The sequence below is a fragment of the Trachurus japonicus genome, chromosome 16 (assembly GCF_045865225.1).
Source record: "Trachurus japonicus isolate A0001 chromosome 16, Traja_1.0".
Classification (NCBI taxonomy): domain Eukaryota; kingdom Metazoa; phylum Chordata; class Actinopteri; order Carangiformes; family Carangidae; genus Trachurus; species Trachurus japonicus.
In genome coordinates this window covers 12,543,371-12,568,137 of record NC_140922.1, presented here as the reverse complement: position 1 = coordinate 12,568,137, position 24,767 = coordinate 12,543,371, and the positions used below count along the sequence as shown (strand labels likewise).

The 24,767-nt window shown below is 41.4% G+C and overlaps 3 protein-coding genes across 3 annotated transcripts; 2 read left to right on the top strand and 1 right to left on the bottom strand.

Annotated features, from left to right (window-relative positions):
* The first annotated feature begins 998 nt into the window (after positions 1 to 998).
* Positions 999 to 3,902, top strand: rbp5 (retinol binding protein 1a, cellular). Its single transcript, XM_085801590.1, has 4 exons — positions 999 to 1,430; positions 1,820 to 2,004; positions 2,559 to 2,660; positions 3,484 to 3,902. Exons 1-4 carry the CDS (start codon positions 1,355 to 1,357, stop codon positions 3,535 to 3,537), a joined length of 417 nt encoding a protein of 138 aa, XP_085657716.1. The 5' UTR covers positions 999 to 1,354; the 3' UTR covers positions 3,538 to 3,902.
* On the bottom strand, positions 3,894 to 13,429 carry LOC146971938 (tumor necrosis factor receptor superfamily member 5). The gene is made up of 8 exons (XM_085801602.1): positions 12,960 to 13,429; positions 12,637 to 12,765; positions 11,173 to 11,319; positions 10,972 to 11,065; positions 10,605 to 10,678; positions 8,632 to 8,742; positions 5,637 to 5,771; positions 3,894 to 5,123 (listed from the first exon to the last, which is right to left on the bottom strand). The coding sequence occupies exons 1-8, from the start codon at positions 13,018 to 13,020 to the stop codon at positions 4,975 to 4,977; spliced, it is 900 nt and encodes a 299-aa protein (XP_085657728.1). The 5' UTR covers positions 13,021 to 13,429; the 3' UTR covers positions 3,894 to 4,974.
* Positions 13,430 to 13,829: 400 nt separating this feature from the next.
* Positions 13,830 to 24,218, top strand: c1s.2 (complement component 1, s subcomponent .2). Its single transcript, XM_085802470.1, has 24 exons — positions 13,830 to 13,907; positions 14,202 to 14,400; positions 14,489 to 14,669; positions 15,287 to 15,409; positions 15,678 to 15,871; positions 16,481 to 16,631; positions 16,722 to 16,837; positions 16,930 to 17,011; positions 17,106 to 17,240; positions 17,355 to 17,429; positions 17,554 to 18,347; positions 19,387 to 19,508; positions 19,858 to 20,071; positions 20,414 to 20,597; positions 20,706 to 20,846; positions 21,267 to 21,472; positions 21,580 to 21,727; positions 22,067 to 22,185; positions 22,295 to 22,373; positions 22,468 to 22,602; positions 22,943 to 23,017; positions 23,101 to 23,306; positions 23,386 to 23,600; positions 23,849 to 24,218. The coding sequence occupies exons 1-24, from the start codon at positions 13,894 to 13,896 to the stop codon at positions 24,216 to 24,218; spliced, it is 4,278 nt and encodes a 1,425-aa protein (XP_085658596.1). The 5' UTR covers positions 13,830 to 13,893.
* Positions 24,219 to 24,767: the final 549 nt, after the last annotated feature.

Here is a 24,767-nt window from a genome sequence, read left to right as displayed (position 1 = left end):
CAGCTGTTTCCAAGATCCAGACTGGACTTTGAGGGGCACATTGATAGTTCACTTCATTTAGATGCTGTGAATCGAAGTTGGGTTCTTCCTGCTGCAGTAGCAGGGGGGGTCTTATCTAAATGGGCTCTTTTGCTGCAGGTCACCCCATGGCCTCTCTCCCCAGTCTTTCCTGTCACTTTCTACAGTTATTGTCCTTAAAACCTTAATTTTTAAGCCAACAGAGACAGAGAAGTGTTCAAAATGCTCCAAATGGTACATTAAAAATCCTCAATGCATATTGCATGCATATTTGAAAGCTTCAGAAAGGCTGCTGTACTGCATGCAAAATGACCATGAAGAGATGCAAAACATGTGTAGAGTCTCGTTCAGTTTGGGGAGTCTTTAACTCGTCTGTGCCCACTGCTCTGGTGGCTGTAGTCAGGGCCGTTGTATAGGGGAGAAAGGTGGTGATAACTCTATAGGGGCCCAGCGCCCAGTGGGGCCCACAAAAACCCCAGTAGTCTAATCTTTGTATGACTGAATTATTCTGCATAAGACCCTGATTAATACTCATAGTAATGCTGCATTAGGATCAAAACAAAGTAGGCTAAATAAAAAATGATAATACATACGTAGTCTAAGAAAAAAAGTGGAAAAGTCAGGGGGCAGGGGCCCACCTTAATATTCTTTCAGGGGGCCCAGAATTCCTAGCAACGGCCCTGGCTGTAGTGTAAAGAAATTGACCGACCCCCTGGTGGCATCGTTTGTCTCTACTACACTGGTAAAGTTTAAACAAATAAATCTGGACCTGAGCGACCCAGTGTGTTTCTGCACCATGAGAGTGTGTGTCCTTTCACCTGACATCAATACTTTGAATACCTTGAGATTACCCATCTGGATTGTATTGACATCCGAGTCTGCAGACAACACACAGCACGAACCCAAAACAAGTCTGTCACATTTAACATGCTCAGTGGCATCATCACCCCACCCACCACATGTTGCATTGGGTGTGAAGCGCCGCCTCTGCCTGCGCTGATCCCTGTGAGTCAAGCGTTGGGAAAGATGAACGAACCTCCCCCTGCATGTGGAGCTGCAGAAAAACCCCGCTCTCCTGCAACAGGCTCCACAACTCCCCGGCTGCACACTTACTTGGCTGCATACTGTAACCGGAGCCTCAAACGCAACGCTCATCGTCTCAGTCTCATTTTTACGCACAGCCTCCCCGTTTCAATCCAGGCATTGTCCTAAGAGGTTGCGCAAGGGAAAGTGACACCAAAGTAGGCGTCAGATTTTCTGTGGACCCGAGGAAAACAACAAGAAGAAAGAGAAGAGATTTGATTTGAGCTCGTCTGCAACGATCAAAAGGAGAAACATGGCTAAACCTAATTACTCCGGCACCTACCACATGGCAGAGCAGGATAACATGGACTCCTACCTCGCAGCCTTAGGTAAGACTTCTCATGGTACCTTTAACAGCTGTAAGCTATTAAACAAATACACGTCTCTGCCAAGTACAGACAATACGAAGCTCCTCCTCCTCCTCCTCATCTTCCATATTCAGACTTTGTTGCACTTTATTTCATTGCTTTTTTTTTTTTTTGCTTTAAGTTAATCTTTTCTCAGGTAATTATTACTGATTTTATGATGTGGGATCATCTTCGTTTTCAGCAGCACATTAGTGTAATGAAAACTCCACCTTGTCCTTTACATGACCCCAGTCTTGCACACACCCACACACACAATAGAAAATGCGCTCACTCAGTGTGTAACAGAGCTCCCCTGCAGTGAAATAACTTTGATTTATAGCTTGTGTTATTCCCTCTGTCTCTACCCTCAGATATTAATTTTGCTCTGAGGAAGATTGTGTGTCTCTTGAAGCCCACCAAAGAGATCACCCATGATCCAGCCACAGGGTCCATGAAGATCCGCACCATCACCACCCTGAAGAACTTCAACATGGATTTCCATATTGGAGAAGAGTTCACTGAGGACCTGGGGCCAGTGGATGGACGTACCTGTCAGGTGTGAAGTTGTGTTGTTGTTGTTGTCTTTCTTAAATATGCGGATTCACTTGTTTGGACACGCGTGCATTCTAGATGTCAATGGTTGCATTTGCAGTTTCATTACTTGTTACATAAGTCTGGTTTGTATGTGTGTGTTTGTTTTTTTTAAAATTTGCGAGTGTCAGAGCAGAGTTGACCCACCCGCTGCTGTGATTTTGTGTTGTAACTGCCCCCCGCTGCTCAAATCCCAGCCTCGGCCTACAAAGAGCGATGTGTGTGAGAGAAGAGAAAGAAATGAATAAAAAAAAAAAAACTTTGATAGTTTTCAGCTCACAAATCCATTAAAAATCCTGTGCTTGAATCAGAAAAAGCAGCAGTGTCTTACTGTGAAAAAATAAGGAAACGGAAGCAACACAATAGAAAAGCAGAAGCTAAAAAAAAAAAGAAAAGAAGAGAGGAGAAAAAACAGTTTGAACTCCTGGCCGTCCTTTTGCACTGCACAAAAGCTCTTGTGATTGAATGTGTGGGCCACTTTACATACTAATTACACGCAACGTTTCTGTGCTTGTGCAGACTACAGTGAGCTGGGAGGGAGACAAACTGTTGTGTGTACAGCGAGGAGAGAAAGAGGGCCGAGGATGGACGCACTGGCTGGAGGGTGACAAGCTGCATTTGGTAAGGATGGAGTATGTAAGGATGGAGTGTAAAAGAGGTGAAGGGGAGGTCAGAGCAGAGAAGGGAGAGACTAGGGGGAGGGATACGGAACAAGGAAAATGGAAGCACAGAGGGAAAAAGATGCTGAAAATGATATGCGAAATGAGCACATGCAAATGAGAGGAGGGTCGGAAGTCGCTGCCGTACTCTGTTACACTGTGCTTCCTTTGTGAGGAGCTTGCAGGAGACTCCTCGGTGCGTGTTTAGGTGAAATGCTACTATATCTCGGGGCCCAGGGAAAGCAGTGAGAGGATTGAACCTTCTCATTTTAAGATTATAGCTTAAGTGTCAGCGCCGATTAAGATTTTCTAACAATCAGCATTGTTCCAGTAAATAGCTCTCACAGGATTTGAAATACCTCTGTTACAAAAACAGCGTGTTGTTAATGCTGCGTCCAGATTCAGGAGAGAATTGGGAAAGAAATCCCAGCGAGGATCAGGCTTTAAGATGGTGGATTTTTCTTTAGAGGTTTCACAAAGCAGGAGAAGGGAGCAGAGAGTGACTAATGAAGAATGAGTGAGGGGAGGGATAGATGGAGGAAGGGGGATGGGAGGGGATGGGGGGGCTACAGAGAGGAGATAAGTAGACGAGGAATAGAGAGGGAGAGAGGGGGAGACAGATTACAAGGTCAAAGGATGAGGGACAGAGGGGGGTGGGGAGGGTGTTTTGGATACAATCCCAGGTTTGTGTATCACTCATTTAGTTCTCCTTTGATGTGCCAAACTGTCATATTGATTTCCACTATTCATTTACCCCCCCTCTTCCCTCTTTTTCCTCTCTGCAGGAGATGAGAGTTCAGGGCGTCATTGCCAAGCAAGTCTTCAAGAAGGAAAATTGAGGTTGTATAGAGACATGTATTTAGTTAAATAACCTCAATTTATTCTTAACAGAAAATAGTAATAGTCAAGAACTTGGTGCAAGAATTAAAATGTTTATAGATTTTTTTTTTATTATAATCAACAATATTTTGGGGGAGGATATCACATACTGTTATGTACAGTAGCTACTTGTTGTTAATTGTGTCCAGTCTGTGCAATGATACTAACTGAGAAGAGAGTAACAGAGCAGAAAGACTCTCGACTTGTGTAAACATTCCCAACACGTGTCCTCATATTGCACTATCTATCTCCACTATGTTCTAAACAAATCAGACATCTGTCAGGCATCACCCATCCATGTTTAATACATAACATTACACTCCGACTTGCTGGCGTCTGTTTTTCTGTGTGTGCTGCATTTCTGAAGAATTTTATAAATTATAGCCTACTGAAATTCTACAGTCACAATTAACATCATAATGAAGATAGAGAGGTTTGTGTTTTTTGGCTGAATCCTCTGCTGAAGTTTAAGTTAAATTAGATATCCTCTAAATCATAATTACAAAGACATATTTTACATAAAAGGATAATCCAGGGATTGACAAATCTTTCTCTTCTGTCAACAAATTCCATTAAAAATCCAACAACAACAACAAACTACTCCGGTTCTCTAAGTCTTCACTTCCTTACCAAGCCTGTGCCACTCAACCCACTGCTCTGTGTATCTTTACAAATGGATCACAAATGCAAAGATATATGGTTCCTAAAACAGGTTTAGTTATGTCCTACAGCTGGGCACTGTAGCTTTTAGAAAGTGTTGAGAAAACAGGAGTAAACGTAAATACACTGTCAAAATGAACTACAGTGCCCATGTCGATGATGAAGGAGAAACACATCATCACCCAGTACAACGAAGGAGCGGCATCTCACAAAGAAAAATGACATTTACACAGACAATACTTGTTAATCGGAATAATTTGTAGGTCATTTTTGTATTTTCATGGGATTTGTCAACAATAAGAGAAATCTACAATATGACCTGAGACATCCTTTAACTAACACCACTGAGCTGCAGCTAAAGACCACAGACAGCGCTGCTAATACTTGTGAAGCTCCTCTCAAAGACAAATTCACATCAAAGGAAATTATTCAAGTAAAGAGCTGCACCAGTGTTTTCATCCAACAGTCAATTATGCACATATGATCATTTTAGCCATTAGCCTCAACCTCAATGCTACAAAGAAATGTTATGTCACCTAAAGTGAACTTCTCCTGGAAGTCCTGCAGGGGGCGACAAATGATCATCCTCCCTCCTCGACCCTACACAAAGTGAAACCCTGCTTTTTTTTTTTTTTTTGTATAAATAGTAAAAAGTTAAGGATTTGTAAAAAGATATCTCAGCATGTCCAAAGCCAGAGAGCAACTCCATCCGTGTAATCTTACAAGATTTAACGTTGCTATGTCCCACACCACTCGTCCTCCTGTGGCTCTGAGTAGGTCCTGAGGAAACTTCCATTGGTGTGACTGGAATCGATGAACGACACCGAGGCCTTGAATGGGGTGATAGGAAGGCTGCTGTCCATGCTGCAGCTGACCAGCTTCTCATCTGAGGAGGAGAAAAATCAATAGTCAGTGTCACCATCCTTCAAAATAATGTTGAGTGAATACACACTTTGCACTTCACAAGTAAAGATGTATTGTAATACTAAATGGCCTGACAGTATTTATAGACATAGAACATTAGCACAGATTGGTCCTGTGGGGAGGAATATACTTCTCACTCTGAAAATAAAGCGATCAACAAAGGAAACTAACGTGATGAGTTGGGCAACAATATGGCTCCTGTTCAAGTGTTTGAAGAGCAATTTGTTTTAATAATAATAATAATAATAATGATGATGATGATAATGGTAGAGCACTGTCTGACATGTCACTCCCCAATATCCCACATTGGTGATTATGAGACCATAACAGATGATTAATATCAGCTTCATACTTCCAGTGACCCTGTGCACTGCACTGCACTGAAGCCACTTCTCTTTTCTCCTCTTATTGACTCTTTTTGACATCTTCCATCATGTGTATTAGCATGCTACTACAGTGTTGAGGGATTTATCACCTGGGTTGAAAAGCGGTAACTTGCAGCTCTCTTGGCAGTGTCCGTTCAGCTCTGTGGCCGGTAAAGGCAGCTCCATTGATATGGGCAGCGGTGCAGGAACAACCTCCGTCAAGGTACAGGGAACACTGGTCCTGCCTTTCTCATAGAAAGAGGATAAGAAAATAAGATTTTTATTTATTATGCTCACATGGATGCCTTTTATATTCATAGTGGATATGGGGAAAACAACTGCACCAAGTGTATGGCAGAATAACAACTTTTGTCTGTCATCTTGATATCTCATCATGTGGCCTATAGGTGACACTATAATAAGATCAGTGACAAATGCCAAATGGTGTAACAACAAAAGGAAATCATAAATTAAGTGTACTTATAAAAACGTACTTTCTTCTGAAAACACAAAATTGATATAGATTGTTTTGCTGTATTTCTCTGTTAAAACTTTATTGTATTTTGGCAACACTGAGCAAGACATATCTACAGCTTTTCTTCTAGCCTATATAATATGACAAATTATGTAAATTTTGAAAAAAGAAGAAAAATTGCAAAAGTGAATAACATTTATTTCACATTTGAGTCCAGATTTATTTTCCTGTGTATAGTCAGATTTTAATGAAAAAAATACCAGTTACACCACTCCACCAATAACAGATACAGCTCTTGAGTATCGAGAGTTGTTCAGATGTGATCCTGATAAAAATGAGCAAACACTACAAAACTTTTAAAACTTCTTAATAAACAAACCTGAAAAATTCACATACCAGTCTCAGTGTGACTCATGTAAATTAAATTGATTCCCTTTAAAGTCATCGTTTGAGTAATAAAGACTCATCTCCTGCTGACATGAAAGGTGGTTGTGAAAAGCCTGTTTCCTCTTTCACAGAGAAAGATGCTCCGTCGTCAAGTTTGACTCACAGCGACTATGAGAGATTCCAATGGGGTCGAGTGTATAGGTTGGAAAAAAGTATCAAAATCTTGAAAATAAGCATGGCAGTCCTCCCCCACAGCACAATGCAGGGGTGCATGTGCACCTCATGTGCCTCCATTCACCATCTTACTACTAAATACAAGACCATGTGTTGATATTGGAATCTACTGAAACCACCACTTCAAGCCGACATTTGAAAACCTTTAAAGTAGGGCTGAATTACCAACTAGTCAAAGTCAAGTCAAGTCATTTTTATTTATGTAGCGTAAATTCACATAAGTCTCAAGGCACTAATCTCAAAGTGAACAGCAGCCTCAGAAATGAAGAAATCTCAAGTGTCCCAAAATACCCCCTAGCCACTGTGTGACACCTGGTTTTGTGGTATTTGAGTTGTGAATATGTTTGGTAATACACACCACATTATCACTCCAAATAACAAGGATTTTTTTTTAATCTACTGTCTAGGTGCTTTGTACTGTAGAGGTGACCTGCCTGGTATCTCACTTTAATAAACCAAATATCTCTAAAATAAGGCTATCAGCTGGGGCCCAGGCAAAACGTTAAACTTCCTTGAAATAACATCTACGCCTTCCTCATTGAAGAAAAATCTGAATCTATGAATATTAAAAAAAAATGCTTCATGTCTTTTATTTCAATGGAAAGTCCATTCTCACTGGGTTTACTGGAGCCTTCAAGTTCCTGCGTCACTGTCGTATGTTTTACATACTGGGCCATTACTGGCGTCAACACTTGATGTGACGTCACCGAACTGTGCTGGTTAAACCTGAAACGGATATTTTATGTCAGCACGCCACGCAGAGACTTTCCTTTTACAACAGAATAATTTGCAAGCAGTCTTCAACTATCAAACTCGAGTAAACTCAACACTGAGCGGAGCTTCTTTTTTTTTAGCCAAAGTGGGTTTAAGAAAATTCAGCATCTGATTGTCCATATAAAAAGTCTCTGTTTCTTACCCCTACACCACAGACCATGAGCAGTTTTAGAAACAGTGGTCTGAACTCTGCAAACTAAAATGTGCTGGTGGTGAAGAGACTGCTATCTCACAACCTCAGAAGATAAAACCGAAACTATCTACAAGGCACCATCCTGCTATGAGTAGGAAAACATGTCTTTTAGTAATTTGGGTGGAGAACATCCTTAGAAGATATGAGGATAACAAGACAAGACATACTGTGATGATAATAAAAAGTACTGGAAATCACTGACATGAGTAGTTTCTCTGTTGCAGTGAACAACCTAAATTACTACCAACACAACCAAAGTGACTGCTGTACTACTAAACTACTGTAACACAGATTGAATCTTTCGACTAGTGCTTTTAATCTTAAAGCTTATTATCAGAGTGGGGGAGCAGCAAATGTGTTTCCAAAGACTGAACTTCCCTTAATTCACTGCACTTCTTCTGTAAGTTCCAGTATTGGCCCATCGCTTCACTGGAACTGCAGTAAATGTCAATGAAATTACAACCTAACGTCAGACAAAACATTCAGTTCTGGGACTGCGTCGCATACGTACAATCTGTTTCTCTATATTAGTGAGCTGCCTGTGAAGTGTGCGTCACATTATACCAAATAACTGTGTCAGGCTGAATTTGTACAGGATGTGGTTTCCCCATTCAGTTTGTCATGATCATCGAGCTTGTCTAGCATTGTGTTACAGCTCCTTATTTAACCTTAAAGGGCTACACTAACTATCTGATAAACATTTTAAAAGAAAACAAAAGAACATACCATGAATGAGTTATTTCAAACGTGATAGGAAAATCAGGTAGGTAAATTTCATTTTGCCTTACTCAGAGTTTTCAGATTTTTTTTTAATTCACTGTAAAGGAAACAGTGGGAGGGCAGATAGATCGGCAGTGATCTTTAACTGTATGACTTCAAAGTGTCTCACAGTTGTGGCTAACAACGTACGCACTTAATGCCACTGAGTAGGCCTGCTTATGCACTGCTTTGTCGCCTCTTCGGGAAGACTTTTTTTTTCTGTGTGAACAAAGGTATGTGAAAGGCAGTGATGAAACCGGCACATGTGACGTGTGGCACGTACCTGCATTGTATGATCTGCGTTTTGCCCTCCTGCAGATGACAACAGCAAACAGGATGAGTGCGGTCAACACAAGTCCGGACCACAGGCCTGCAGGCAACATCCAGGAACACCCTGAATAACAATACAGAAAGAGAAAGGGGGTTTCTTACCCATCGTCATATAAATACACCATAACATCTGGGAAATAGAGAGGAGGAGTGAATGATTACTGATTACTGCTCTTGTTTTCTCATTAATACTGTTAGAGAGGTGAAGGCGGAAGCAATGAAAAAAAACACGCATACCACATACATTAACACTTGATTTACAGACCCCAAATTTTCTCTATCTTCTCTATCTATATTTAATTTTTATGTGTCCCTCTAGAAGAAATGTAATTTCCACCACCACCATTAGGCCAAAGTCTTAGTGTGTTTTAATACCAATAATACGTGTCTCAGTGGTGGTTTGTGCAAATGCTGACAAGCTGAAATGTGGATGACTGTGGTGGTGAGTCTGCACACCAAAAGTGCTCCTATTAATGATATATCATCACCTAATATGTCTTTGCGACGTTTCGGGCGACCTGCATCAGACAACAGGGTAAACACCTGGTTAGCCTTAGCATATTATCTTTGCCAGTGCGAGCGTGTTATTCTGTTGACCTCCAGGCAACAGCCAACTGATGCTGGTGAGATCGGAGCCATGACCCAGTCAACCACAGGCTGTAAATGAAGACGGACAGAGCCTCCATGACATCACCCATAGGTTTCTGAAGCGGTTTGAAAACTCAAAGTGGGCTTCTCCACCGTCGCCATCTTGGCTGTACCTGTGTTGAACTCCTGGCTAATACAAAGAGGAGGGGTGCATGGCTACAGAGTATGACATCTTCTAACAAGCATGCTCTCCTGCACATCACTCAAAGAGGCAAGCCCTCAATTACATGTTACTTTAAACCTTCATAAAATGTAATCTATTGAGTTATATCGCCATACAATTGTCATCAAGGAGGATAATTAGTTGTAGAAACAGCAACAGCCTTTTGTACCCAGTTGAAAACATTTATTTTTTCCTGTAGATTGGGTCATTTTTACATGGGAGTCAATGGGGATTAACTAACTTTTAGCCTCACTTAAACCCAAAATATATTTGTTATCCACAGATCAGGGCAAAAATATAGTCTGGATCATCACCGGACTCACAAATAACCTGTCACACTCATGTTCACACCTATAGGCACCAAGAAGTCACCATGTGTGCATGTCTTAGGACTTTGGTGAGGAAGCCAGAGTCTGAAATCCCAATAACAGACATCACCACGTCAGCAGAATAGTAGAATCACTTTTTCACTAAATGTAAAACTATTGCTCATTTCCACCCCCAGCAGTTACAGAGCAACATCATCATTCATTTAGAGTCATGTTTGTCAAATGTAAGTCTCTTCTAGCTGTGGTTTTGGTCTCTATCTGGTCTTTAGCTGCCACATGCTCTTCTGTGTTCACAAGATTTTCACAAGCTAGTCGCTATATCTGGGTGGAAGGCGTTGACGTGTGGCAGAAAACAACTGTAGAGCGGTGAGAGTCAACCAAAACAGTAAAGTTGTAAGTTACACAGCTGAACAATGAGCTAAGACTCTAATGAAACACCGTGTTAATGTGACTGAGGGGATAACTCTCTGTAGGTTCATCACCATAAACAGCTGCTTTCACTTTGTCATTTTGCTACATTTTTATAAAAAAAATATGAGATATACCATAACCACAGCCAGTTTCTCTGATTAATCCCTACCCCTGAAATGATTTCCCATCTGTACTGCATCTCCAATTCCAAATAACCTGGTCATATGACACAGGAACGGAAGTCCAACAGGAACTCACTGAGTCACTCGACGTAAGATCAGCCACCACATTGCACAAGTTCAAAGCTAAAGGTTGAGATTTTGAGAAAGGACACACAAGCGAAACAACAGAATGAAGTTGAATATCGAGACTTACTTGAGAAGTCACCACAGACGGCATCAGTTTTTGGAGTTCCCGCAACTTCAAACAATCTCCCCAATTCGTCACATCTAAAAAAAAAAAGATGCACAAAATCCAAAAAATTAACACATTTGTTTATCTGATCATGCTGTTCCTACTACAATCCACATTTTCTTGAAAGCAACATCAATCAACCTTTACTGCACAATTCCAACAGTGCTGAAGAGATGAAGTTTCAGTAGGTGTAATGTGGGATGTTTTTGGGTTTCATTTCTGCTCTGTGTCAATGGATCACCAATGTGTGATTCACTCGCAGTTTACCACATGACACACTGACATCCTCCTTCAGCTTTAATAGTAATAATAACAGTAATAGTCTTACTTGGTATGTGGTTTACAGGCTGAGTAGGAGTCCGTCACATTGCTATAGGTTCCCACTTGGCACGGACCACACTTTGCATCAGTGGTACGGTTGGCTGAAGGAAAGAATGAAACATGAACACGAACACTGATTTACAAGGGATCGGTCATTGTTGTATAGTACTGTGTAAGATGTGAATGCCTGCAGGCGTCACGGTCCTACCTGGATGTATGACTCCGTAACCCTCAGGGCATTTCTTTAAGGGCAGGCAGTGGTCACACTGATCACTATTACAGTAGAAACCAGACGTACACTCACACACTGTATTCTGTGTAGGTGTACAGTGCGATGATGTGTTCAAGTTGTTATCTGAAAAAGTCAGAGAGAGAAAAATTAAGAGAGTGTCTTGTGTCAAGTGAGGTTAAGACCCCAGGACTTTTCCCCCTGCAGAGACTGGAGACTTTAACCACAGAAGCAACCAGGACATTATAAACACAGAGTATATATGATGAAAAAGATGATTGTATGTGTGATGCAGCAAAATATTTTCATGTGTGGAAATAATCATAACTAATATACAATCTGATTTCATGGCCTAGAAGATACAGTTATTAGAATAACAATACCTCATGTATGTTTCCGCTTTAGGATGGTGACTGAGCTGTATTGTAAAGTTTTATCTAGGTTTTTTGTTGTATTGTCACTTTGTTGTGCTTTGTCCTTTTATTTTACAACCACTGCACACTGGAGTGTCTTATTTATGTATGTAATGTATGTCACAGGACATGATTTGACTTAAATTTGAAAACATAGGTTCACCTGCTGATTCGTGAAATAGATTTGTAAAAAAAAGAAAAAAGAAAAAAAAGAAGTAAAACTGGGTTAAATACACTGAACTTAAGCACAAGAGTTCACACATGTTCAGTCAACTTAACACACATCACAGTCAGTTAAAGTTTATGTGGGGTTATTACTTTCAAAGTATCTAAAATAATCTTATTGCCCACTGACAGTATCATATTTTCTTTTTTAGATTTTGTATCTTTATGTGAACACACACTTTCAAGATACAAAAACCATCTCAAAGACGAGGTCCTATTCTTTCACGTTTCATTTTTGTGCCCATGTATCCACGACAGCACAAAGAAGTGCGTGAGATATCTTGTTGTGTAATCAGACCCTTCATCTTCACTTCCCAGAGAATTTGACAGTATCATATATCCATGTACAGGCTTGTTCCAACTCTCCATTTAAACCACATAATGTTTTCCACTGACAGGCCTGAGGTTTTTCAAATAGAAACACTACAGATAACTTGTTCATCATTTCCCCAAAACATGAGCCAGAAAGACATACAGTATATGGTGTCTTTTAAAACTTTGGGGTCTCCACAAAACTTTTAAATAGAGTTTGAAAAAAACTTTGAACCAAACCTTTTAATGTTTAGCACCATATAATAATCCCCCCCCCCCCCATTGGGTCAGGAGAAGTGAAGTGGATTTGTGATGGTGTTCACATGAAGAAACAACTGCAAAGTATCTATTTATACTCTGAAAATGCAGCGGGGAGAGAAGAGGAAGGAACTGTTTGTGTTTTGCACTTGTGATTTGTGTGTGTGTGTGTGTGTGTGTGTGTGTGTGTGTGTGTGCATACACAGTATACTTTATGTGCATGTGTGTGACTTACTGGAACCGCACACAGTGCAGACTTGGCACTTGTTCAAGCGATTTTCTGTGGCTGTGTAGCCTCTTCCAGGTTCACATTTAGCGCACTTTGTCGGAGTTGAAGCGTCACACCTCTCCTGTACATACTCTCCTGAGACAGAATAGAGACGTACAGTAGAATTAGGCTATAAGTCTGACAAATGCTGATTCGGTATATAAGCTACACAGACAGACTGAATATTTTCAAAAAACAGATACAGTGGTTTGCTTAGTCCTATGAATCATTTTATCACCCAAAGAGAAAAGAAGTGTTACTGATACTGATACTTTGTGATATTGACTCACCTGCAGGACAGCCATCGCAGCATTTTCCATCTTTATTGTACTGATCCTCACTGCAGGTCATCTTTGCAAACTGTAGCCCATTCGATTAATCCACCACCTGTGTGTGAAATATCTGAGCTTGACCTCGGCACTCTGTACTCTTCCTCTACAGCTGTTTGAGTGATGTTAGCTCAAAGAGGATCAGTGATGTTGAAACTCTTTTGGCCCTCTCACTGTTTCTGATGCTCACTCACTAGCCGCTCTCGTTTCTCTGTCTCCACTTTCTTTCTGCTGCCAGTGACTACACGTATGTTTCCCCTCCTCTCTCTGCCTTACCTAGTTCTCATCTCTTTTCTAATCCTACACAGTGGAAAACCCCAGTGACCCTCATCTGCTGTTTCCCCCGCCGTCTCTCTCTATTTCTCTCTTGCTCTCTCTCTGTCTCTCTCTCTCTCCCCTGTTTCCTTCCTGTCCTACACTCTCACTGCAAAGTAAGCTGTGTGTGTGTGTGTGTGTGCGTGCGCACATGTGTGGGTTTCCATAGCTACAGGACAGATTTTTGGCTGCACAAAGCAAAGCAGCACAATGAGACATTTCCTCTCCTCAGCACACCCTTTCCTCTCCCTCCATCTCCATTGTTTCAACTGAACCTTTGTCCCGGTGGTAACGGGAATGAAGTTGTAAAGACTAAAAGTGCAGATGGGGTTTTGTTTTGCGGCACTTCATCTGAAAAGATTTGTCTCGGCCTGTCTTCCTGCCATGTCACAAACCCCAAAGTCTCTCCCCTGTTAGCTACTGCAAACGTATGAAAAACAGCCTACAAATAGAAGTATAAATGCTTACTGATGCAGAATGTCTGTGAGACAGGAAGGGGTCCAGTGAAACTAAATTAATAAGAAAAGGGGAAGAGAGATGTTGAGGTAGTTTATTTGAGGAGAGATTTGAGCGGATCACAATGTTAAGATTAAGGTGGGTGAAGATTTTTGCACTTCAATACCATTAAATTGATAAAGACAACACATATTTATTTTAAATAGACGGGTAAAGTGCTTAAAATGTTATCGTATCTGGTTACTGCAGTGAGAATTAGTATTTCTGCTGTTATCTATGACTGTTATATAGATTCCTCTGTCTCTAACATTAAATCTGAATAAATTAAAGGTTCTTTTTCGTAGTTAAAATTTTTTTTTAACTTTATATTCTTTGTCTTTTCCCCACATCAACTTCCTCTTTATTTTTCTCATCTCCTATCCGTCTCCTCAGTCTCCTGCTTATCCTGCTCTCCCACTCGGCCTACTCGATGCTGCTGGGATGGGTGGAGTCTCCGGGATATCCCAGTGGATACCAGCCCCATGCCAGTCTTAACTGGAGCAGGTGTGCCCCTAAAGGTCACACCCTCTCCATCAGGCTCATGCACCTGGACCTGGAGGACAGCCCAAACTGTGAAAACGATGGAGTGAAGGTCGGGGGTCAAGATGAATTAAAATTCTTCTTCTTAAATACTCTGGACAAAGTAATTCTCTGATTCTGTCCGTCATCTCTTTTCATAGATCTCTTCAAATGGAAACTTGATCTCTGTTCTGTGTGGCAAAAGGGAATTTGAGGAACTTCAGTCCACCGTAAACCCCCTGCTCATCTCGTCCCCGGGAGGCTGTCTCTCTCTGTCTTTCTATGCCGACTATTCAAACACAAAGAGGTACACTGGCTTCAGAGGCTTTTACACTGTACAAGGTGAGAGGCTGAGGTTTTTTAATGTCTATTTCAATCATGTTTTTGTGTCGGTTTTATTGTTCTCCCATTCCCCCAGAGGGCCCATATTGTACATAGCCTATTGTTTTCATCAGCGTGAAAACATTTGTACGGTAATTATATTTTTAGATAGGCTACAATTCAAAATTGTTGCAGTTCATTGCAGCTATACCTCACTTGGAAAGAGTTTGGTGCGTCATAAATACTAAGTATCCAGGAGATACTTATTAGACCCACAATAAATAAGTGAGTATAATAATGACATAAAATAATAAATGACTAAAGCTCATGCACATCCGATATTTTTGGTTTCATTTCTGAGGAGCTGCGGTGACTGGTGTTTCATTTATAACTCAGGCTGCGCAATCACGGCTGTCTGGCAGAAAACTGTGTAACTTACCTCATAGCCCACTGTAATAGACAGTCTATCTTAATGTAAGTTAATGTGTCACATCCCATTGGGGTTGTGGTTTGTGTCACTTCTGTTGAGCCACATGTCTGGATCACTTTAGTGTCCGTAGCTTTGTGTTAAATGTGCATGAACCAGTCTAAGTGATGTTTAAACTGTCACTCCACCTTTGACTCATTTGTCCTGTCAGACTTTAACGAATGTGACGACCCAGAAAATGACTGCACCCAGTTCTGCCACAACTTTGTCGGAGGGTATCACTGCTCCTGTCGCCATGGTTACCACCTGGCTGAGGACAAACACACTTGCACAGGTAAAGACAAGCGTATATGATCAGTAAAGAGTGCACGGGGAGAGGAGTGAACAGACAGAGGCAGATTAACGTCAAATCGAGGAAGAAGGAACAAACCCGAAAAGTGAAGTGAAAATGGGATGAAAGAGGAAGCTGAGGCACCAAAAAAAATAGTAGGGTGAGGGGGTGGGGGTGGGGGTTAGATGAGAAGATTGATCGCGCAATGCACATTAATATGCTAATTCAACTGATGATGATGATTACAATCAGCTCTTAATCTTCAACACAGTGAGTTGCAGCAAGGACCTGTCAGGGCTGAACAGCGGCCACATAGCCACTCCCTCCTGGCCTGGTGCGTACGCAGAGAACTCCAACTGTCAGTACACCTTGTCTGTGGACACCCACCTGCAGCTGGAGCTGAATTTCTCTGGGGTCTTCGATGTGGAGCAAGGCCCTGATGGCCAATGCATAGACGCACTGACGGTAGGTGACGACATAAATACGCAAACATGTTACTGTATGGAGATCTGTTTTCTTCAACAGCAAACAAAGTTCACACAAATCTACTGGAACCCCCCTGAGCCATTAAATACGCTCTTCACCCGCTGTATGGGATGGTGTAGTTAAGCTTTGCACATCTGGACATCTTTAAAGCCATTCTGGAGTAGCTTTGTTTTTTTTTCACTTGAGAGCATCATCTTTCACCAAGTTTTTCCTCCAGGATTTCCCTAAATTTGTCTCTCCAAGTCTCTTGGAGCCAATGTAAAGATTGCCTGCCCCCGGCCTGATTTAACCCCATCGATCTCCACGGACTGAACATTTCCCCTCGCTGCTACTCCTTCTTTGTGCTGAAAGTGCCACGATTTTGATCTCCACTTAACCAATTCAGTGTTGCCCGAGAGAAGATTTACTGCAAATAAATCCTATGTTGAAAATGTATGCAAATATGTATTTGTCACTTTACATTTGGTGTCATATTAAAAGTACTGCACATGCAGGAGGAAACATAAATATTTCACCAGAATGAACAGAGCAGATAGGTCATCAGGAATTGCACATTTTGAGACATTACCTGTGTTGCTTCGTTTGCAGATTGAGACTCACTCTGGGCCTCTGGGACCGTTCTGTGGCCACACGCCTCCCCCGTCTCCCCTCCTCACTCACTCACATCGTGTCAAAATCCACTTCACCTCCGACGGCTTTGGCACCAACACAGGCTTCAGCTTCGACTTCCAGACCAAAGGTGCTGCAGCCACAGAGGAAGAAGAATATTTGTTTGAAGGTCAGTTGGAAAGTCATCACAAGTAATTGCTCATTTCCGTGTCTCCTGCAGGCAAAGTCTGTCCAGCTGTGGTAACCTCACACTCCACTGTGGATCCTGTGAAACCAGAACATCATCCTGGTCAAATAGTGACCGTGACTTGTGAACTGGGCTATGTTTTGAAAATTGTGAGTAGAGAATCTCTGAATCTTAAACTCTGTATTTAATGTAAATGTTTGAGACAAAGTTGAGCTTATTAGGTTTTTCTTCTGCCATGTAGCAAGACACCCAGACCCTGGAAACACAGTATGAGGCAACATGTCTGAGTACAGGAGATTGGCTCCCTAATAACCCCTGTGAACGTGAGTCTGACTCAAACCAATTCCTGTTTTATTGAGAAAATCTCTTATTAATTAAAAAATCAGATGTCTAATAATGCTTTTTTTCCCCCTATAGCTGTAAATTGCGGTAATCCTGATATCCCAGAGGGCAGCATCCTTCAACTGGTGGGCTCCTCAGATACTTCACACACACACAATGACCAGATCCAGTTCAGCTGCAGTTCAAAGTACTATACGCTGGAAGGAGAAGGTAATTATAGCACACCTGCTGAGAGCTGAAACTAACTTTCGAGAAAGTAATGTTTTCTGGTTTGACTGATCAATCTATTGTTGTTTCACCAACATGCTTTCTTCCATCTATCAGACACATACACTTGCAGTGCTACTGGTGAGTGGGTATCAAGTGCCGGAGAGAAAACGATACCAAAATGCAATCCAGGTATGATGTTAATTTCTTACATTTTTCTAAATATATTTCTTAATTTTTTCAATATGAATTGTCATTTATTTGGAGAGGTTTCCTTTTTCGTATAACTCCATTGAAGGATTTCTGTGTATTTCAGTGTGTGGGATGCCTGATGTAGAATCCTTGAGTACTGCCAGGATTTTAGGAGGTGAAGACGCAAAGATTGGAGAAATACCTTGGCAACTTTTGATAAGACAGCGAGGAGGCGCATCACTGATCAATGACCGATGGGCCGTCACAGCAGCTCATGTTGTGGAGGGGTTAAAGGAAATGTCTCTGCAAATGTATGGTGGACTGATACATGCGAGGACAAGCCAGACCAGACCATCTGATGTAGTTTCCTTGGGAATTGAGAGGATAATAATTCATCCTGGCTACAGAACAGGCATTGGACTCGAAGAACGCACTGATTATGACAATGATATTGCTCTTATGAGATTATCTTCTAGGGTTAATTTAGGCCCCAAAATTCTTCCCATTTGTCTGCCAGAGTCCAACAGTGTCTTGGAGGACAATGAGCTAGGCTCTGTTTCAGGCTGGGGTAGGTTAGGCAGGGAGAATATTTACGGGATGTCTCCAACTTTGAAATACGCTCATATTGGAGTCTACCCTCGTGATGTGTGTTCAAACACACCTGAATTATCAGGCAAAAGAATGAGATTCACTGAAAACATGATCTGTGCTGGAGCAGAAGGGAAAGACAGCTGCAAGAAAGACAGTGGAGGTCCATTTGTTGTACCTATGGTGATTAGTGGCAATGGACCTTATTACCTGCGTGGCATTGTGTCCTGGGGACCACCCTGTGAGCTGAAGCAGTACAAGGGTTATTATACCAGAGTGGAGAATTATGTAGACTGGATTAAGGAGACAATAAAACAGGTAGAAAATTCTTCCTAAGGGGAAAGTTGAAGTGAAAGCTCATACTGCTACTAACCCTACTATAATCAATGCCACTACTGATCCAGAGCTCTAAAGCAATGGTGCACATGAGAAGACTATCATCTTGTAATCAATGTACCAACACTAGCAAAACAATGATAATAACACTTCATGTTTCATACTTCACTTCTGTATTAATAAAGGAACTGTTTGCAAATCAAATGCATTCAACCTGTTGTTATTATTATTATTATTCTTATTATAATCAGCTAAAATTCAAACAAATGTCACACACACACACACACACACACACACACACACACACACACACACACACACACACACCAGTGTGCCAGTGACAAAGTGATACTGACGGTTGTTTCCAATAATGCTCTTTTAAAAAATAAAATAATTAATGGGTTTGATTGATTTGTGATTTAGACACAACCCGGAGTTGATGTTTTCAAAATATGGCTCTAATGTCACTTCCTCAACGTTGCAATGTTTTTTTGTTTTGTTTTTTTTGGGGGCGGAGTCAGACTCAGAGAGATGGACGCCGTCTCAAATTGCTGATGCTTTGAAAGCAGCAAAGACTAGTGGATCAAACTGATACCGTGCAGTAAGTAACACAAAAATCAAATCTTTATACTTATCTTGACATTGGCGTTGCTGACGTAGTCTGTTGATCTGCCATCGGTCGTTTAACCAACTTGCACGACATCAAGTAAACAGACTTGCATGATGTTGAATAAAGTTAATAAATAGCCCCATCTAGTGGTGGGATGAGGGTTGTTGAGCGGATGACCTACTAAAACCAAAAGAAGACTATAACATACCAGGTAATATTTCAATTCATTTATCATAAGAATAGAATATGAAAAACAAAACAATGCACTGGAGGTGTCTAATTCACATTTATTTTTCTAAATCCGTCTCAGAGGAATTATTCCCTCCATGGACTCTGTTTCTCTCCAATTCAAAGCCAAGCGTTCATTTGATTTTGCCAAGACAAACAAGGCATATTCCTGGCATTAACGTAGTGAGTTGCTAAACACTGGATACAACAGACTTTGTGACATTAATGTTTCACTCGAATCTGAGGCATTTGCTCCCTCGACAGTGGATCAGCTCACTCACAGATGTAAAGATGAGGTGGACATACTGTATCGTCTGGTAAGAGAAATTTAATTTAATTGTATAGCCCATGTATATGTTGCACATGTGTTTTTATGTTATTGCTAGATTACAAATTCACACTGAGGTATGGAGCTGACTCTTATCGTTACATTACTGTTTGTTAACATTTGACATCAATATCAGGAATGAGCTGTGTTTTATAGGTTGTGTGAGTATTAGGTTGCGTTAGTACGAAATATAAAGTCCCAATAATATTATGTGGCTGCTACAGTTGTGTTCGCTGTGTTTGTTCTTCTCTGTTTGCATCAACTTTGGACCAGTGGCTCAGAAGACCGCAGACTGGTAAACAGATCGAACTGCTGACTCTGTTCATGCATCTTTGCAGGTTTCTGTATCTGTCAGTGTGTGAGTGCTGGCCGCTGCCTGACAATGACCCACCAATGTACGGGGAGGTCCAGTCCCCCCAGTACCCCCAGCCATACCCTTCCAACCTGCAGGAGCAGTGGGACCTCAATGTCCCCGAGGGCTACCGAATCCACCTCACCTTCACACACATGGACATTGAAGCTTCTGCAGGCTGCTACTACGACTCCCTGACAGTCAGAGCCATATTTCAACTCATACAATATTTCAATAAACAACAGTGCTGGAATGCTTTAGCTGTAAACTTTCTCCCCTAGGCTGAACATTATAATCGTGTTGATTTTGGACTATAAATGAATACTATACCTCATACTAATACCAGTGCTACAGGCCTGTCTCTACTTCTGTGGGGCTTGTTGACACAGATCCCGTGATTGGAGGGTTAATCATTGACTTTTGGCCTTGTGAAGTGTTATTATAGGCATTAGTAATCATGGATAATTAAGAAGATCCATATAGCACATACACTAGTGTTTTCTCATCATGTTTTAGAGTTTATCCTTTGTATGATCCTTCAGGTTCTCTATGATGGAAAGGTCCTGGGACGGTTTTGTGGCCATGAGAACTCTGATGAGGGGCATCACCCTGGCAACCAGCCCATCTTTTCTCCCGGCAACAGACTCACCCTCATCTTCCAGACAGACAAAAACAACCCGGAGCGCCGCCAGCCTGTGGGCTTCTCGGCACAGTATCAGGCAATAGGTAGTATCTCCTCTTCTCCTTCTTCTCCTTGAAGAACCTGAACCTTTGCTTTCTGCCTTCTCACTGCTGAACCATCTCCCACTAACTTCATGGTTTTCTCATCACCAGACATAGATGAGTGCTCTGCACCCGTCCCTGCAGATGGCTCAGGTCCACTCTGCTCTCAGATCTGCCTCAACACCCTTGGATCATACCTCTGCGCTTGTCACCACGGCTATGAACTTCGCTCAGACCAGCGCACCTGTGTGTGTGAGTAGTGCAAAGATCGGTGCCTCCCCCATACATGAATCTGTGCCAATGACTGCTGTGGTGAAATGTGGCAGAACATGTGCCGCTCTTTGAGGGAGCTCACAAGCATCTAAACAGCCATCTGCTGAGAGAACTAATCCCCACAGCAGACACATTAATGGATATTTGTCTTCAGTAAAAGCAGCAACAATACAAGCGAAACACATAAGGGGGAAGGTTTGGGTGGTGGAGGAAGGTGTAGCAGCTAACTGCACTGGTTATCAGTGAGTGGTCAGTGTTATCAACGGGTTATTCAGAAGTTTCACAAGCAGACAAATGTATAAATCTATTTCCCAAACTATTGAATTATTTCTTTAGCCCAGGATTTACAACATTGTAGTATTACTCATGTGTTGAATCTCTCATTTTCTTCTTTCCCAGTGTCCTGTGGTGGTGGTATTTTTGATGAGCCAGAGGGACATCTATCCAGTCCAGGATACCCCAACTCTCTAACTCATGCCATGTCTTGTCAGTACATCATTTCTGTAGAGGCTGGCTTCACTGTGTTTCTCAACTTCTCTGACAACTTCCACATCGAGAGCATGGACACTGAGCAAGGCCTTGCCTGTCCCCATCACTGGCTGCAGGTACAAGCAGCTTCCATGCACTACCCACTTTTATAAAGAGAAATAGTAAGTATATTGTATATTTTCTTGTTCAATTAAACAACTGTGTCTTACTGATCTTTTAAAAGATGACCATTCAAGATGAAGAGCCCATGAAGATGTGTGGTACAAAGAGCCCAGGTCTGATAAACACAAAGTCCAACACAGTCAAGTTGGACTATCACATTGATGACGAAGGCCTTAGCAACGGCTGGAGCCTGGACTACAGCACACAGAGTGAGAAAGAGATAGATGAAAGTAGAAATAAGCCAGTGAGAAACTTAAGTTAAAACAATTGTCTTTCCAGGTTCTGAGCACCATTGTTGAACTAATTTTGTTAAAAAACATTTTCCATCATTCTGCTTGAAGCTAACTGGATAATGTCATTACTGCACCAATGAGAATCTGTCATCTCACAATGCCTTGATTGAAGCATGTACAATCCAGATTTGATTATATTTACGGTCATAATTTGAAGGTCTGGGCAACTACAGTACATCCCTGAATTCTGAGTATTTTCCACAGTGTCTGATCTGCAGTTGATGTTTAATGTCTGTTTTTCAATGCTGTCTCCAGGAGTGAAGTGTCCAGTCCCTGCTACAGTAGCTAAGGGCAGAGTCACGCCGATGTTGACCGAGTACTTCTACAGAGACTACATCTTTGTGCGCTGTGAACAAGGATACAAGCTGATGGTGGTCAGATGAAACTTTATGTTTTTTAATCATAGTGAACACTAACAAAAGGCATCTTGTTTGTCATTGTGTGATATTGACATGATATCAATTCCTGTCTTTCTTCTTTTAGGATGGACAGGAGATTGAGAGCTTCTCTACCATGTGCCAAAGTAACGGAGAGTGGCACCTCCGTCTGCCCGAGTGCCACAGTATGTTACCTTTGGGCTCAGAAAAACACCCATTGTAAAATGAATGGAAATCAATTTCATGATTTAACAAGTGCCCTTGTTTGATTATCCACAGTAATTGATTGTGGAGAACCTAAACCTTTGCTGAATGGAGGAGTGACCTTCCTGTCTGGCTTTCAGAATCAGTACCGTTCTGTTGTTGAGTATCACTGCAATGAACCGTACTACGCTCTCTTTGGGGGTGAAACTGGTGAGATATTTATGTGCAGCATTTTCTGATGCATGATTTTTTTTGTGAACTGCATTTATACAGTATTATTTTGTGGTGTAATGTCTATATACTTTCTCCAATGGATTTTTACAATATTGCGCCTCTCACATCAATGATGCTGGGATTATGTTTAAAATGGAGAATATGAACAGATCAGATTTTCAATAGTACAAACAAATTGAACCACAAAAAATACATTATTAATACATACAGTGTTTGGCCATGGTCTAACACACATTGGAGACAATCACAATTTAATATTGACAGCTGCTTTTAAGTTGCACTTGACTGTTTTTCTTTTGTCCCCATTGCCCTTCAGTTAGTTCCACCTGTGAAGCAGACAGAAAGTGGAGATCCAATCATGATGCTGTTGTCAGTCAATTGTGCCTGCCAGGTATTGCTTCTCTTTACACAAAAATATGCTAACTAAAACTTAATCAACATCTAAATCTATATATTTTGGGGTATTTTATCCAGTTTGTGGCAAGCCAACGGTGCTCCTTGCTGCCTATCAGAGGATCATTGGAGGCAGTGATACTCAAGCGAATACCATCCCCTGGCAGGTGCTATTGAGTGTAGAAGGACGCAGAGGAGGAGGCATGGTGATCGCTGACCGCTGGATTATGACTGCAGCTCATAATGTTGTCCAACAAAATGTCACAAAGTCAAATGCCGACATAAGGGTAAGTAGGTTACCTGTACAGTATACCCACTGCCTACATGTTTTTGTATTGACATTTACCTTGTGCTGTTGTTTTGCAGATTTACATGGGACTTACAGAAGTTAAAGACTCAGAGCTCTCACATGTTGGTGCTGCCTCAATCCATGTTCACCCTGGTTACAACAACATCAATGGTCAAGACTTCAACAATGACATTGCTTTGCTCAAACTGTATGACCCAATCACATTCAACTCAACCGTAATGCCCATATGTTTGCCAGCAGCAGATGCCACATATGACACTGGCACGATGGGGTAAGGACTCAACTTTCAGTTTTTATTACATAATACTGAACCATCCACTGAAAACAACAATATTTACTGTAATTCCTTTGTAGTTGTTTTTGTGAACTCGATCATCAGTCATTTTATCGTCTGTTTCTCTCTTCTATTTCCTCATTCAGTTGTTGTTCATGTGAATCTTGCCCATATTCCACACAGGAAACTCAGATTTGATTTGTTTTTCTTTTATTCATCATAATTATATTTTGTATCTTTTTCAGAGTGGTGTCAGGCTTTGGTATGACAAAAACAGACACAAATACACAGAAGATATCAAATAAGCTGAAGTATGTGCAGCTCCCCTTGGTGGAGCAGCAGACATGCGGTACTTCATTCACTCGGTTACAGAGGAAAGGCACAGCCGTACTAAACCTGACAAATAATATGTTTTGTGCTGGATTCCCTGAGGGTGGGAAGGACTCCTGCCAAGGTGACAGTGGAGGCCCCTACGCTCTGTACGACGATGAACGGTTCTGGGCTGCAGGGATTGTCAGCTGGGGTGTTGGTTGTGGCCAGCCTGGAGCATTTGGCGTCTATACAAAAGTCTTCAACTACTTGGACTGGATCGAAAAGACCATGCAGGAGAACTGAAATGACAATACAGTATTAAAGCAGTAGTTAGACTTACAGTAATACCTGAATAAAAACAAAACATGCAATATTGAAAAATATGCACAAATTAAAAGTATAGCAAAAATAGAGTGGATAAGTAACTGCTGAGTGCAGTTTTGTATGACAGCAGGGAGGACAAACAAATAAGAACAACTTGACTCTTATGATAAGGTGAAGTCGCCCTGTCACATGTTTAATAAATGACAGCAGCACTGTCTTTGTTGTCTGTTCTTTGGCCACTTAGGCAGCAGAGTCTGTAAAAAAAAAAAAGCCACTAACATTATCCCATTATACATTTGAAGTGAACATTTACAGTTTTTATACATTAAGGAGACACGGGACAATATTAGTATTAATTTGTAGTCGTGTTGGTGTCCGCCTGAGGAATTTATTCCTTTGAGAAGTATCCAACTCTTTGGCTGTGGAATACTCCACAGCTAGCTGCTAGTTTGTCTGTCATTTGTTTGGTGTTGGACCTGTGGAAAAACCAAAGAAACAAAAGCATTGGTTTAACAAAATGTGTCAGAT